The sequence below is a fragment of the Bos javanicus genome, chromosome 1, assembly GCF_032452875.1.
Source record: "Bos javanicus breed banteng chromosome 1, ARS-OSU_banteng_1.0, whole genome shotgun sequence".
Classification (NCBI taxonomy): Eukaryota; Metazoa; Chordata; class Mammalia; order Artiodactyla; family Bovidae; genus Bos; species Bos javanicus.
Window position 1 is genome coordinate 95,415,631 of NC_083868.1, and position 15,279 is coordinate 95,430,909.

General features: G+C 41.3%; 1 protein-coding gene across 7 annotated transcripts in view; it reads right to left on the reverse strand.

The window, feature by feature from the left end:
- FNDC3B (fibronectin type III domain containing 3B) overlaps positions 1-15,279 on the reverse strand; it is a 356,072-nt gene that overhangs the window by 279,133 nt on the left and 61,660 nt on the right. For all 7 annotated transcript variants that reach the window (XM_061415723.1, XM_061415747.1, XM_061415714.1 and 4 more), the window contains exon 2: positions 3,620-3,758. In XM_061415723.1, the coding sequence (XP_061271707.1) occupies positions 3,620-3,734 (115 nt within the window). In that variant the 5' untranslated portion in view covers positions 3,735-3,758. The remainder of the gene's footprint in view (positions 1-3,619; positions 3,759-15,279) is intronic.

Below are 15,279 nucleotides of genomic sequence, written 5' to 3' on the forward strand. Positions count from 1 at the left end.
CATGGGTCTGACAGGACAGTATCTGCAAAGTCTGTCACTAAAGTCAGCCTGGTGCCTCCACATGGTCCTTGTTAAAAAGTATTGGCCTCAAGGGACAACACAGTTAAAGCCTCAGAAGACATTATACAGACTCTTCCCTCTGGTGTGTCCCCTGCATCCTGATCCTTTCATATAAACCCATCTGAGCATCGTAGCGCACATCCAAGCAGCAAACACCAGCAGGCACCCCAGGCAAGAACTCAAATCTCAGGCAGCTTCTGACTGTTGAATCCTCACTTTTGGTCCCTGTTCTTTCTGGTGATCCCCTCGCTCTCCCTCCCTGCTATCTCTCTCTGCTATTCCTCCATCATTTTTAGTTTTGCTTGCTCCTTGGGTCTGCCTTCCCCTTGAGCCTTAGCCCAGGTTCCACACACAGGCCTGAAGGTCTACCACAGTCAACTCTGACACAACTAAGTGTTAGGACCCAAAAGAAAGAGTGAAGGCTCAAGGGAATGAGGGGCTCTGGGGACAGAAAGAGGCAAAAAAGAGGCACACAGGCCACTGTCTCGGCTAAGCCACAGTGACACAGAGGCAACATCAAGGCGTGATAAACCTCGGGCTGTTCAAACACATCCTGCCCAATTAACAGTTGTTCCCCATTAAGGGAAATTTAGGGGTAATATCAATCAACAGCTTGGCCCACATAACCTAAATGCCTAAACGTCAATGCTTCTAGCACAATCAGACATATTTGCAAATTAGAAAGACTGAAATATTTCCTTCCAATGAGATTTGTTTACAGTAAGTGTACCCTGGTCTGACAAAGCTTGATGTTTGTGACTGTGTATAAAACAGATGAACAAGTTTTCCCATTTCTTGGCTTTACAGAAAGCTTCTTAGGTGAAATCAAAACGTGATCTTATTAACCTATATTATTACACAGCTTCTACTTAAGAGCTGAGGTGGATATGTGGAGTAGAAAATACGACAAGGCCTTCCAAGGAAGTGTAGCCTTTTTAGTCTCTGGTCATTTCTGGGAGTTTACTTCTGAAGGGAAAACTGGAAAATTCTAAGGGTTCTGTATGCTGGCTTATAAACTACAAACCACTACTCTAAACAAAATGAATTACAGAAACAAGGGAGAAATCATCAAAACACAAAAATGGTGCACAGCTACACAGATGGGTGGTCTCAGGTCTCCCAGGTACGTACGCAAAATGGAATCAAGACATACCTGAGCTGGAGTTGTTTCTCAAGTTTAGTCACTTTGAATACCTTGACCCACCTCTCTCTCCTTTTTTTTTTTTGAAGCACGTGCGTTCTTAGTTCCTCAACCACTGACTGAACCAGCACCCCTAGCGTAGAAGCACCGAGTCTTGACCATGAACCGCCAGGAACCAACTAGCCCTTTTTTAAATTAGTTTAATTAGTGAAAAGAAAGGAAACCATACACCACATGCACCTTGAAACTATTCATGGCATTTTGAGACCTTGGGCCGGAGCAGAGCAGTGAGAGGATGAGGGAGAGAGGCAAGCACTAATCACAGGAGGCTGACCAGCTGCAGGGCTGCACTCAGATTTCATCTCAGGTGAACAGGACAGCTCTGAGCAGGGCAGTGACATGGTACATTTTTCCAGTTTTAGCAGATTGATGTGTGGCAAATGTTTTCTGGTAGGGCAAAAGTAAAAGCAGCAAGACCAGTTGAGAAGAACCGTCCTACCCCTGGTGAGCAATGTTGGCTCAGAATCTAGGAACAGTCACAGAACTGAAGTAGACATGGCAAAATATGGTTTCAGCAACGTTCCTGAGATAAGGTCAACAGGACTTGCTGATAGTCTAGAACACAGAGAGGAGGAGCAGCCAGTGGAGGCTCTGGAAATGAAGAGCAATGGAGGCAAGGAAGCAGAGGCTCTATTTAGAGAAGTCCTGTTGTAAAGGGAGCAGAGATATGAGATATAACTGGGGGCAGGGGGGTTGGGGAATGTGGAGTCAAGGAACGGGGGGTTGTTTTTGTTGAGTGGGCCAGAGGTATAGCTATTTGTGTGTTTAAGGTAAAAGATCTAACAGTAGATTGGTGGAAATGAGCCAAGAGAGAGAATCAGGAGTTAGGAAAGGAGGTACTTCCATCAGTGGCAAGACAGGAAGAAATTTATTCAACTGACAAACATTTATTGAGCACCTATTAGACATTCTTTGCTCTTAAGAAGTTCACGGTCTAATGCAGGAGAAAGTAACATATAAATCATTAAACAGCAAAGCAAGACCCATCAGACGTATATACAAAGTATTAATGTACTATGCTGGATAGAGTGTTAATGTAGTACGACAGACGGGGGCGGGGGGGGGGGGCGGACTGACATCAAATGGCCAATTAACTTATCTGAATTATTAATATATTTTGCATAAATATTTTCCAAGCAATCATTCCCAATTCTACTTTAGATAAAACAAAGACACCTACTTTTATACTTCTAAAGAACTATACAAATATAAAAAGTGGCATTTATTTAGTACCAGACTGATGGAACCAGTTTTAGTAGTCAATTAAAAAATTCAGGAGTGGAAGAAGATGGCGGAGGAGTAAGACAAGGAGACGGGGAAGATCACCAGCCTCTCCACAAATAACTCATCAAAATATGGAACCACTCCTAGGAAGCAACCTCTAGGTGACAGCAAAAGACTCCAGGCCTCTAGGGGCACAGGCTAAGCTCCCTGGAAAGAGGTAGGACAAAGATAAAGACATAAAAAGGGAAGAGACAACAGAGAACTTCTAGAGAGGAACTTGTGCCCCGAGGGAGGGAAGGAATGGTGAAGGAGGAAGCGTTTCCAAGCATTGGGAAGCTCCCTCTCAGGCGGGACCAGGGGGTACCAAAGGGGAGACCTAGAAGGCAGAATACAGAGAAGGCTGCACTTCCCAGCCCATAACCAGCTCACAGACCTTGGCCCTGATCAGATGGTGGACTTTGGGAGCTGAGAAAAAATTTATGTTATCAGAGATAATATCTGTCTCTAATAATTTTTGAAGTTTTACTTACTGTTTAAATTTTTTCCCAAGTGCTACAGGAATGAGCTCAGGAATAACTTTTCTACTCTGCAATGTTAAGTAGCTAGTGACAAAGAAAGGAGTCTTACAGAAAACAATGACTATCATTTTCACAGCAGCAGACTTGCTGTCCTGGAGCCAGGACTTGGAAGGACTGCTCCAGGAGCCAGGGTGGGTTCACACACACCTGTGTGTCTTGTCGGGGTCAGTCACCTCCTGGATGAGATCAAAACCTGACCCAACCTCTGGGCATCCTGCTCTGGCCAATCAGGAAAAATTAGTCAAGTATAATACACGACATGAGTAAACACTACTTTATTCCAAAAACTTGTACATATTTTCAAAATGATTCATTTCAAAAGTCAGACACTTGTTTTTGATGCTTCAAGAATACCAGATAGATTAGGTAAAGTTTGCTGTTCTCAAAAACTACAACTTCTGATATTTTAAAAAATCATATAGTGATTCTACAATGGAAATGACCTCTAGAGAATGACAAAGGTTCAAGATCAGAGATCTTTGAATCTCAAAATAAAACAATTTCTGGGCTAATGTTTCCCACTTGGACAACTTAAATCCTCTCTTAATGCACCTACCTGCTGAGCCGCATCTCCATTCACCAAGTGAGGCATCATGGCAACCTCTCCGTTCAGCAATGGTGGCAGTTCCAGAGGGATCTGGTCGGTCATCATCATTGTGACGTACATTCATGGAGAATTTCCCTCAACTGGCTTCCTGCAAGAAAATCACCATTTTGTAAAAAGAACTCAAGACCGCAAAAATTCACCTGTAACAAGTCAGCTATTTAAGTGCACTGTCATGAGGTCAGCTGAAACTCAAATTCTTCCAACTGGTGTTGGATTTAGAAGGGATGAAGCAAAACCCAGGGTGGCTTCCCAGGCAGCTCAATTGTTAAAGAATCCGCCCGCCATGAGGAGACCTAGGTTCAATCCGTGGGTTGGGAAGATCCCTAGAGAAGGGAATGGCAACCCACTCCAACATTCTTGCCTGGAGAATTCCATGGACAGAGGAGCCTCGTGGGCTACAGTTCATGGGGCTGCAAAGAGTCAAACATGACTGAACAACTAAGCACAGACAGCAAAACCCAAGAAAAACAGCTTGAAATTGGAGACCACAGACCTGAGTCTCTAAGCAGTCAAGTAAACACAACCTCCAGTTCCTCAGCCTTGTTATTTAGAAATTTAAGTCCCCTAAACCCAGAGATATTCCTCAGAATAAAATGAGATAATTTGAGAAGATAGAAGTGTCAAATGAACATTTATCATGCTATCTCTTACATGCTATCATGTAATTACAAAAAATGAAGCCAAAGAGCATGACTTCTAAGAAAAGTTTTTCTCTTTCACTAGGATCAAAATACTGTTCATAAGCAGTTACTCCAAGCAAAGGTTAACTACCTACACTGCAGTTGTTGCAATTTCTGACCTTGCTATTAACTCAGTAATTAATCAAGTTCTAATTCTCTCTCCCATCATCCCCTTGAACTGCATTTATCCTGTTGCCTATTTGCAGCTTTATTACTTGTGCCTATCTTGAACTTCCCTGTGCCTGACAGCACCTACAGTACCTTGTACAGAGTAAGGCTTACAGGCACATTTCATGGTTTCCACAGAATAAATGATTTTCATGTATGAATTCAAAACAACACAAAGCCCACTCTCATTCCATAATAGTACCTGCCATGACTATCTAGCTTTTCAATAAAACAGCAGGAACACAATAAATTCCTATTTAAGATTATATGTATTCTTTAAGAAGTATTTACCCATCCTTCACTTATGTCTAAAATTTTTGCCACAAAAAGTTTAATAGCATAGACAAAGGAGAAAAATACCCACACGCACACACTATTTTAAATCAGTTCAGAAATAAACTGCCATGTAGTCCATTTTAAATTTTTTCTCATTTATAATAAAGTTCCCAAAAATTCAAATTCAAGACTTTTATCCTTTAATACTCAATATCCAAATCAGGCAAAATAGCAGGTCAAGTCCTTTAATGACTATCTCTAATTTGTCTCAAGTGTGACAGAAATATTTCTTAAAACCTCCATTCTGAACATTAAATATATTTCCCTCCCCTCAAGCCCACCCAAAAGAAATCCCTTCCCTGGAAGTATCAAATGATGCATACAAACCACCCAAGAGATTATAAATTTTTTATTTTAAATCAGTAAAATTTTACACTATTCATTATAACCCCATTTGGAAAAACTAATTATTTTAAGTACCAAACAACAAAGTCATTTCCCAACTAGGGAAGCACATTCTATAATAACAAGTCTTATAATTCAGTGTTAACAGTACCATCATGCTGTTTTATGAGGCAATTACTCAGTTTCTAAGCAAATAAAAATACAAAACTCAAAGCCCAATAGTTTATCCTAATGTAGGAAACAGATTTTTTTCACAATAAAATTAACCAAGATAACTTCCACTGACACCATGAAGACATCAACTGCTTGATTTTGAGTAGTACTACTAACAGAGTACTAATATCCATTTCAATTTTATTTCAAATATACTTAACCCTACAAGTGCACAAGGAGAGAAATGATTACTTTTCCTCAAACTGGTATTACACAGGCCTAATTTCTTAAGCGTGGTGTCTTATCTAATGATTCTTCAACACTGGAGGTTGAATAAACAGGGCAGTAATTTACATGAGGGGTCTGAGAATAAAGCATCTGCACGTAAAGAAGCACTCCACACTCACTCCCACCTTTTCCTCACTCCTTCCAAGGAAGAGTCCCAAAGCACTTGCTGGTGAGATGATGGAGACTGTGGCTCTGTCCTCCCCTCTGCTAAAGTAGTGAGCACCAAAGCCCTCTGCCACAAGGGACAGTCCTGATCAGCTCACAGACAAGCATAAGGATGGAACCTACCCTCTTTTCATTCAGTGCACACAGGTACTAGTAGGACATAATTGTGATCTAGTGAAAAAAAGTTCAGGCATTCCTAACCACCCATCGCTAAAACCAAAGAATGTCTCAACTCCAACATTATACCTAACACTGACAATTCCAATTTTAGACACCTTCTGGTTGGCGTCATGATAAACAATAGGATTTGCTATCATCAAAATACAGCAATCCAGCCCCACGGGCTGGCGCTCTTAAGCACAAATGTCAGGTCCAAGTTGGGTAGTTAAACTCCAGGTTCTGCAACTGTGGGATAAAAGGATAGATCCCCTCCTAGTTCCATGAAAGTCTTATAAATGTAAGATGAGAGAAGGTGGGAGCCCACACAGAGTTGAAAAAAATCCCAGAGAAACAAAGTCAGCTGGCACAAAGAAATAATTGCATTTGCTTTTGAAACTCATATAGGCAACTTTGGGCAATGTAGCTATTCCATACAAAAAAAAAAAAGATGCCCGAGTCCTGTATTTCTTTCCTACTAGATGATAGATTATCCGCCTCACAGATGTGCAGTGGTTGTTGCAAATTACTTAGAGGGGAACAAGCCAGGGGAAGATGGGGAACTGTGCATAAAAAAGTCAACTATATATACAATCAACTCCTTAGACAGCATACAGTGGGAACTTATAAACACCACACTCCTAGTGCCCCAACGCAACCAGCCAACAACCAGACCTTTAATCACAGAGAAAAAGGGAAGAATGAATAGACTCTGCCATAGAGTCTCACTTCTCATAACCAAAGTTGTTAATCCTCTTTACCCTCGGACACCAGCTTGCTAAAAATCCAAGGCCTATTTTCTAGTCCCCAAGAGGTCTACCAGAGGCAAACCAGGCTTTATCCTGCCTAGAATACAAGGTAAGAGATTGATCTAGATGGGGTGGTTCACACAGTCAACAAGCTGTAAATACCCTTTCTACACTCCATGCACATACAGAGGATACGTTCATTTGCCTGGAATTCAAGGGACCTACAAAAAAAGTAATAAATTATCTCTAGGCAAGATAATGCCCAGCTATTTAACAAGGCAACTGCCTGGCAACCGGTCCTTAAATCATCATGGAACAGAAACCATTTAGTGCCATGGACTGTCGAAAGGACAAGAGAAAAGGCAGGAAGAAGAATTATAAAAGAATGAAAACCATAGATGCAAAACATAAGACTTAGGGTATAAAGCAATGCTGTACTATGGTTAGTACCTAGTTTTGGTTATTTCCTAGGGATGGAGATGGGTTGGGAGAAGTAATGACTTTTCCAAATACAAAGTCAAATGTTCAGGCTGCAAATTGGGAAAACCACTCGGCCCTAGCCATTGACAATTACAGAAGGTTAAGAGACTGGGGAAGGCTTGCCATGCATCAATAATTAAATGGTGACCACTCCCCCCAAAAAGTGAGTCTCCTCTGTTTTGGTTGGTAATCCACACAAAACTACACATGTACTCAATTTAAACAGGTGTGCCTCAGCCCCACTGCTCTGAGGAGACCCGGAGAATGTGACATGCCTAAGAAAGATGACTGAACTTTTTAAATGGAATTTTTAAAATGAAGCAATGAATGTAGAAGGCTTACTATCCAAACAGTTAACTTTAAGGACCAAAAACTTTATTTGCCAAGATTGTGGGTGGAAATTATACATTTTCTAACTTCATTATAGAGCAGGCTGGCCATAACTTTATTTTTTATTAGGGATGTAGGGTCACTGTTTATAATACTATGCTCAGTCACAAGGTGATATAGTAGGGAGTTCCTAGGCATTTTGACCTTACCTACTCAGAGAAATTCACCCCTACTTTGAGTTCTTATGTTTAAATTCTGTTTTTTCCTCTCTTCCTCATTAGGCTATACCTCAAACCACACCTCCTCAACTCTGAGAATCATACTCAATTTGCTATCCTAATCTTCCTTGGGCTGGGAAGCCAGGTTGTTAGTTCTATACACATAGAGGAGTGGTTTCTGGGGTCTCAGAAGCTCCACTCTGTGCCCTGCATCCGTGATCCCTGGATGACTGAGCTGTAACCGCTTTTCGTGTCAGTCAGAAAGTCTCAAGAGAAATCATCCTGACAAAACCCTCATTATCCTGGTCTGGGTTCCTTCTGCCCTAGACAGATGTGTATCTGAGTAGGCCAAAGCAATCACAGAACTCATGCATTTTACTCAAGGCTCTTCCACATCCACACTGTCCTCACACACCACCGAGTTTTCGCAATAAATTCATTCTTGGATTTTCCAGGCAAGAATACTGGAGTGGGTTGCCATTTCCTTCTCCAGGAGATCTTCCAAACCCAGAGATTAAACCCAGGTCTCCTGCATTGTAGGCAGACGGTTTACCATCTGAGCCACCAGGGAAGTCCCCTTTACAAATACAGAGTCAATAAATGTGCTACAAAACTAATCAGAATAAACCAATGGAAAACAGATGACCTCTACTGCTGCTGCTGCTGCTAAGTCGCTTCAGTCGTGTCCGACTCTGCGTGACCCCGTAGACGGCAGCCCACCAGGCTCCCCGTCCCTGGGATTCTCCAGGCAAGAACACTGGAGTGGGTTGCCATTTCCTTCTCCAGTGCGTGAAAATGAAGTTGTTCAGTCGTGTCTGACTCTTAGCGACCCCATGGACTGCAGCCTACCAGGCTCCTCCGTTCATGGGATTTTCCAGGCAAGAGTACTGGAGTGGGGTGCCATTGCCTTCTCCGGACCTCTACTACGATGTTTTTTTCTAATGCTCCGAATATTTTCTTTTCCACACACAGAGCTCCAAGGTTTCAGTGCTATTCTTTTTAATTCTTACTTACCCATGCTTCCAGTTCAAAGAATTCAGTGACAACCACAGGCCATCACAACCTCTCCCCTAACCACACATCCTAGCATAAAACCACAAGTGCTTCATGCCTGGCCAGTTCTGTTCTTTTGACTGACAGGGAAGGGATGCCATGTGAGCACTTGCAGCTGACTTCCCTCCCTCTTGAAAGCAAGTCGTTTGTTTCCTTTCTTACCTGCAGGGAGGCCCAGCGCCAAAGAAGTACGCTAATGGCAAGGATGGGGGCTGGGCACGCTGAACAACAGATCCTCACTGTTAGTAAGACATTTAGTTCTGTCCAAATATGACCCTAAAGCTTTTACAAAACACCTTACTTTAAAATAATATTACAAAGGGTCTTCAGTTTTTACATTACTCTAGGCACTGAGTTATTACTTTTTCCTTTTCTTTTGCTTCCCTCACTCCAAGTCTAAAAAGGTTTTCCATGGTATTTTGGCCCCAAACTATACTAAGAAACATACGGCCAATTTAATTTAAAAAAGAAAACTGATTCTCAGGAGAGAACCACAGATCCATTTCCAAAGGCCAGAGAAAGCAGTTATATACTAGGAAGAATTTCTAACTTGAAAAAAATCAAAGCCTTCATCACTGCTGGGAGAGTTTTAAGTCTGTGGGCCTGGCCTTCAAATGAGTAACAAAATGTCCCGCACCTCACTCCATGGGCCAATGACCCAAATTTCCTTACATTAATTCAAGATGTGAGTGAGCAGTACAGTACACAAATTAGTTTCAGATGACAAGAGGAAAAGAACCCCAAGAGCACCAAAAGGAACAAAGCAAAACCATCAGTGCCAAATGAAATGACCCCGCGGGGTGAAAGGAGATGGACTCCCTGAGTTAAATCTCAGGGCAGCGCCAAGGTGCAGGCTCCCAGGCTCACTTTACCTACACCTGACTTTTGACCTATTCTAAACCATCCCAGGGAAGTGCAGAAAAAGTAAAAGTAGAATGAGAACCAATAAGAAGAAAGCATTGTGTCAATCATACCTTAATTTTTTCTTAAAAAAAAAAAAAAAAAAAAAAAACCACATCATCAATTTTAACTTTTTGCTTCTATCTGCAATTCAAATGCACTTTCAGAAGCAAAAGGGGTTTCTTGATGAATGGGAAATCAATGTATAGAAATCAATTAAGACCTATAAAGCAATTATGCAAATAATCTAATAAATAAAACCATCTTCAGAATTCATACCATGTGTGCAGTGCTTAGTTGCTCAGTCCATGTCCAACTCTTCATGATCCCAGAGACTGCAGCCCGGCAGGCTCCTCTGTCCATGAGATTCTCCAGGCAAGAATACTGGAGTGGGTTGCCATGCCCTCCTCCAGGGGATCTTCCCAACCCAGGGATCAAACCCAGGTCTCTTGCATTACAGGCAGATTCTTTATCATTGAGTCACCAGGGAAGCCCACGAATACTGTAGTGGGTAGCCTATCCATTCTCCAGGGGAGCTTCCCAACCCAGGAATCGAATTGGGGTCTCCTGAATTGCAGGAGGGTTCTTTACTAGCTGAGCTATGAGAGAAGCCCTCAGAATTCATACCACTAAAAGTTAACTGTGATTCCATAAAGCTTGAATCTTTTCCAATAAAATATACATTAACCAATCACTTTCACAAAATCTAAGCAGCATGAAAACGTTTTGCTTGCTACTTGCCTGTTCTGCAGCCTGAGAAGAATATGCTCTTGGGCACATTAGTAAAATCATAGCTTGATTCATACTTCAACAAAAGCTCCTTCTCTGCTAAAAATACTTACTGACTTCTAACAGTAAAAATCTACTCTGGACCACATGTCAGAAAATTGTCACAAACTCACCAGGAAAATGTTCTAGCCATTTTTCTTAAATAGTAATAAGGAAAAGAAATTTTTTTTCCCGATTCAACACAGCAAGGAGTCAAAATTAGTAGACAAAATGATGATATGATGAACTCACTGAATCACAAAAAAAAGAAGTGGGGCTTTGTTTTGCTGTGTTGTGTTTGAGGCAGATGGGTGTGAGAGGTTACTATGAAATTACTGTATCTCTTTTAAAACAATATAATTATCAGAGAGCTAATGTTTTATGAGTGATTACAAGGTTCTTAATGACTCCCAAAGAAAAACCTAAGCCTAATAAAATTTAATTTATTACAACAAACATTTGTACAGCTGATTCACACTTGTATATGCCATGACTGTGGTAAAGAAAGAAAAATCTTAAAAAGTCAAAATTTGACAGAGACTCATACAGCCCAGAAAAAAGAAAGAAAAACTGCTTTCTGGACTTCCTTCTCATACAGGTGGCCACTGTGTACACATGCCCTCAGTCACAAGAACTGACAGCTTCTTCATGTGTCGTCCTATTAGCCAGATTTAGGAAAACAAAGAGGCAGAGATGAGGAAGGGAAAGAGTTATTGAAAGAGAAAGAGAAGAAAAAGTTTTTTAAAAGTTAGTTATACACATTCTTGGAGAAGGCAATGGCAACCCACTCCAGTACTCTTGCCTGGAAAATCCCATGGGCGGAGGAGCCTGGTGGGCTGCCATCCATGGGGTCGCACAGTGTCGGACACGACTGAAGCGACTTAGCAGCAGTAGCAGCAGCATACACATTCTTATAAGTAATGGGGTATCAAAGTATCATTGCTATTTTCATCAGAGAAACCTCTTACCTTCCTGCTCCATTCTGGTTTTGAAAGATAAACCCCTGACTGATACTTCAAGACCTAGAAATTCTCTAAACGGTTCTAGCCTTCTGAGCAAAATGAGAAACAGCTTTCTGATAATAACTATAGAAACACCAACAATAGCATCAATAGAAAAAAAAAAAAGAAAACAAAATAGAAACATGATGCCACCTGCTTTACCTCTGAAATTGAGAAAAAGCTGCTCATCCATCAAGACACATCAGCCAGTTTCTACCATGTTCCCCCCACTGTGAAAGCAGGACTTTTCTCTCCCTCTGGTAACAGCTACAGCAGCGGCCGTGGCATTGGCGCTGACTGTGTGGAATAAGCACGTGGCCACTTGGGAACCTGATGTGGGGCACTGCCATTGGGAGGCAAGGCTGGAGGTGGTTCAGTGCTTTTCTTTGTACCGTCTCTCCCACACTGCAGGCAACCATGAGGAACGGCACCTGTACAGGCAAACGCCCTCCTGAAAACTGAATCGAACTGCGCCCTCAAACAGGATATGGAGAGAAATTTAAAGATGCTTATTAGAATTTTTCACAGCCCCTCCACTAAAAACTGTTCAAACGCCCACCAGTACGTTAGAGGAACAATAAGAGCACTAAAGCAGAGAGACCCCAAGACTGAGTTCTGGAAAACATGAGTTCTAATCTGAGGTTTACCAATCATCAGCTTTAAATCTGGACACTTAATTCTTCCTTTTACCAAATGACAAGGTTATAGATTCACCTTCAAGGTTTCTTTTTGCTCTATTATCTTTCAAAACACCTCTGCCTATAGTGCTTACTGCATACAGATTAAATGAAAACTGAAAAAAGTTTACTCAAACTCTATAAAAACCTATTAGTTTCTCTCACTCATATGAATATAATCTGGGCCTCCTGGATAAGCGAGGAAGAACCTAAAGAAAATGTTGAAAAAAGAATGTACTGAGTAAATAGTGATAGTAATCACTGTGCTTTTATGCCAATGAAATCTAATTTTACAGCTGAGTTCTACACAGCTGTGAAAGAAAGACTCTTGCCATGGCTTGCCACTTGAATGAGAGAAGGAGTGGTGATAACTGTTCATGCAGAAAAACTTCTTGAGACATGAGCAGTACCTGGAGGTATGCACCCAGCTGGTTGGTTGAGGCACAAATAGTCTGGAATTTGTCTTCTTGTCTGATATGAGTTCATTAGTGAAGTTAAATCACAGTTGTCTGAAAAGGTTCCTAACCTTAAAAACATTCTTGCTTTTAGCATCCAACTATAAACACAGGAGAATTAAGTGGCAACATTTAAATCCACAGGAGAAATCCTGTGAAATTGAGTTTAGATTAAAAACACCACCACCACTGCTATCATGGATTAAAATAAGTAATATGTGATTCAAACAACAAATAAAAAAAGAACTGTCCACTGTGCTCCAGAGGCTAAGGAGAGATGTCAAGTAGTCTAATGTATAGGCCCCACCTTTAAGAATCCATAGATGCTCTCTTTATTCTAATTTAGCACAGTCACGTCTGAACTCAAAACTACTATATAAGGAAAGCACTATTTCCTGAGAAGGAGAAATCGTCTACATGTCTGAGGATCATATGTAAACATTAATGCATCAAGGCTATTTTTATAATTCTCCATGAATATAAAGTGGTTGGCTGCTTCCACAGCCCCTCCAATATACCTCAAATCTTTAATGAAACACAAAAACTTTTTTAAAAATTGCATCATTATATATACACAATCTCTGGACCTCAGATCCACGTCCACACATAAACAGCTCAGTTCTACAAATATTAACTAAAAGGGAAAGGTGGCCCAACTAAAAAAAAAAAAAAAGTTTACCAACAAAAGGTCCATTTGTTTTGTTCATTGTTTTTAAACAGTGTTTAAAGAGGTCTGCAGATGTAATTAGACATTTTTATTAGAACACCTAGACTCTGGATACACGCAGCACAATAAATCTCACATCCCTCTCTCACATCTCAAGGATGACAGTCTAGCATCTACAAAAGAACATTCCAAAGCTATGAGCCCTTATTTTCACTCACATCCAAGCTAACTTTGTCACATACTTTATCCAAAGATGAGAATAACTGAAAATATTTCTTTGCAATGACTTGGAATTGTGTGGTTGTTTCTTTATATCTTTTTCTATAGGATGTTGGAAAAAGGTCTAGAAGACTATAATCCAAAAGTGGAAGAAAAAAAAAAGTCACTCCTAAAGGCCCCTCCAGCTCTAGGTCTTCCTACCTCCACACCAGTCAAGCTCTAAGGTAGGTGGGTGGGGGGCTGTGTGTGTTGGGGGTGGGGGGGAGGCGTGGCGGCACCCATGGCAGGGTTCTAGAAAGAGAGGAGATCTATACTATGAAGACACTCAACTCCTCCCCAGCCCTCGGGCACTGCCACCTGCCTGGAAGCCCCACAGCAGGCTGACAGGTCCCGCTGCTCGGCAAGGCCCTGGCTCAAGGTGTGCCTGCACAGGCCCGGGCCTCAGTTCCTTCATGTGTAACATGGGTGCTTTAACACAACTTCTAGATGGCCTTCCCTGGTGGCTTAGCAGTAAATAATCTCCCTGCAGTGCAGGAGACCTGGGTTCAACCCCTGGGTCGGGAAGATCCCCTGGAGGAGGACATGGCAACCCACTCCAGTATTCCTGCCTGGAGAATCCTACAGACAGAGCAGCCCACAGGATTGCACAGAGCTGGACATGACTGAGCGACTGAACAGTAGCAGCAGCACATTTCCCTCGAATGAAATCCAAAATGTTTCTTATTATTCTGCATTTAGAGATCTATTATGAATTAAATTCACATGTTTATAACCACTTGGGTACCTAACAGCCACGTATAACATTTGTTACTTTGGAGGGAAGGGAAAATGTATTGCAAACACCAAACCGTTTCTGGGAAAGGCTGAGAGGAAGAGTCCCCAAAGCAAAGACGGTCACGGCTTGAAGCCCCTGTGCACTAATTGCTCCCGAGCCTCACAGCATTCAAGTGAAGGAGGCAGTATTCCCCTCTGATCAGATATTATTATAACTAAGGTTGAGAGAGGTTAAGTGATGTGCCAAAAGAGACTCAGACAGAAAGTGACGGTAAGACGTCAGCGTTCTCTGAGCGAGCTGATTATAACATCTAAGAATCTGGCAATAAAACGTGGCAGTGGAAGGGCTGATGAAAAATTCATAGGTTAGTGAATTTGAAAAATTAGACAAAACAAGCACATAGTACAAAATTCAAAAGGTAACTTTCAAAGACACCCAATCAAAGTACATCTCTCTCCTATCCAGTCCCCAGCTCCCTGTACACACAGCCAGTAACTGAATTTTTGGTGTATCCTTACCAAGATGCAGATTTAATGATTTTTTAAAACACTTTTTAAAGTACTTTAAAGGGAAGTTAAGCAAATTCACTATACTATCATGTAGTCCAGATGGTTAAAATTTAGGGAGAAAAAGGAACCAGCAGAAAAACAAACTAGAAAATACTGAAGTTAAACCCTCAGTGGTGATATTCTGACTATGATGGGCCATAATGAAACACGAAAGCAAAATTACTTCACAAAGGAGGGCAGCTTAGCAGGTTATTGATGAGGAGACTGTTTAGAACAAGGTATTTGGTACAATGGGTTTCAAGATTATATTATTTTCAATATCCCAAAAGAAGGACTCGGCTGAAGAAAATCTAAAATAACATCAAAGAAAAGGACACGAACAAAGATAATCAACCATTCTTTTAAAAAATATTTAGTGAGTATCCACTGTGTGCCAGGGACTGTACTAGAATTTTAGGATTCTAGAAACAAAGGCGTGAGGTTTAAATAGCATTACACTGAAATGTTATATTCGATA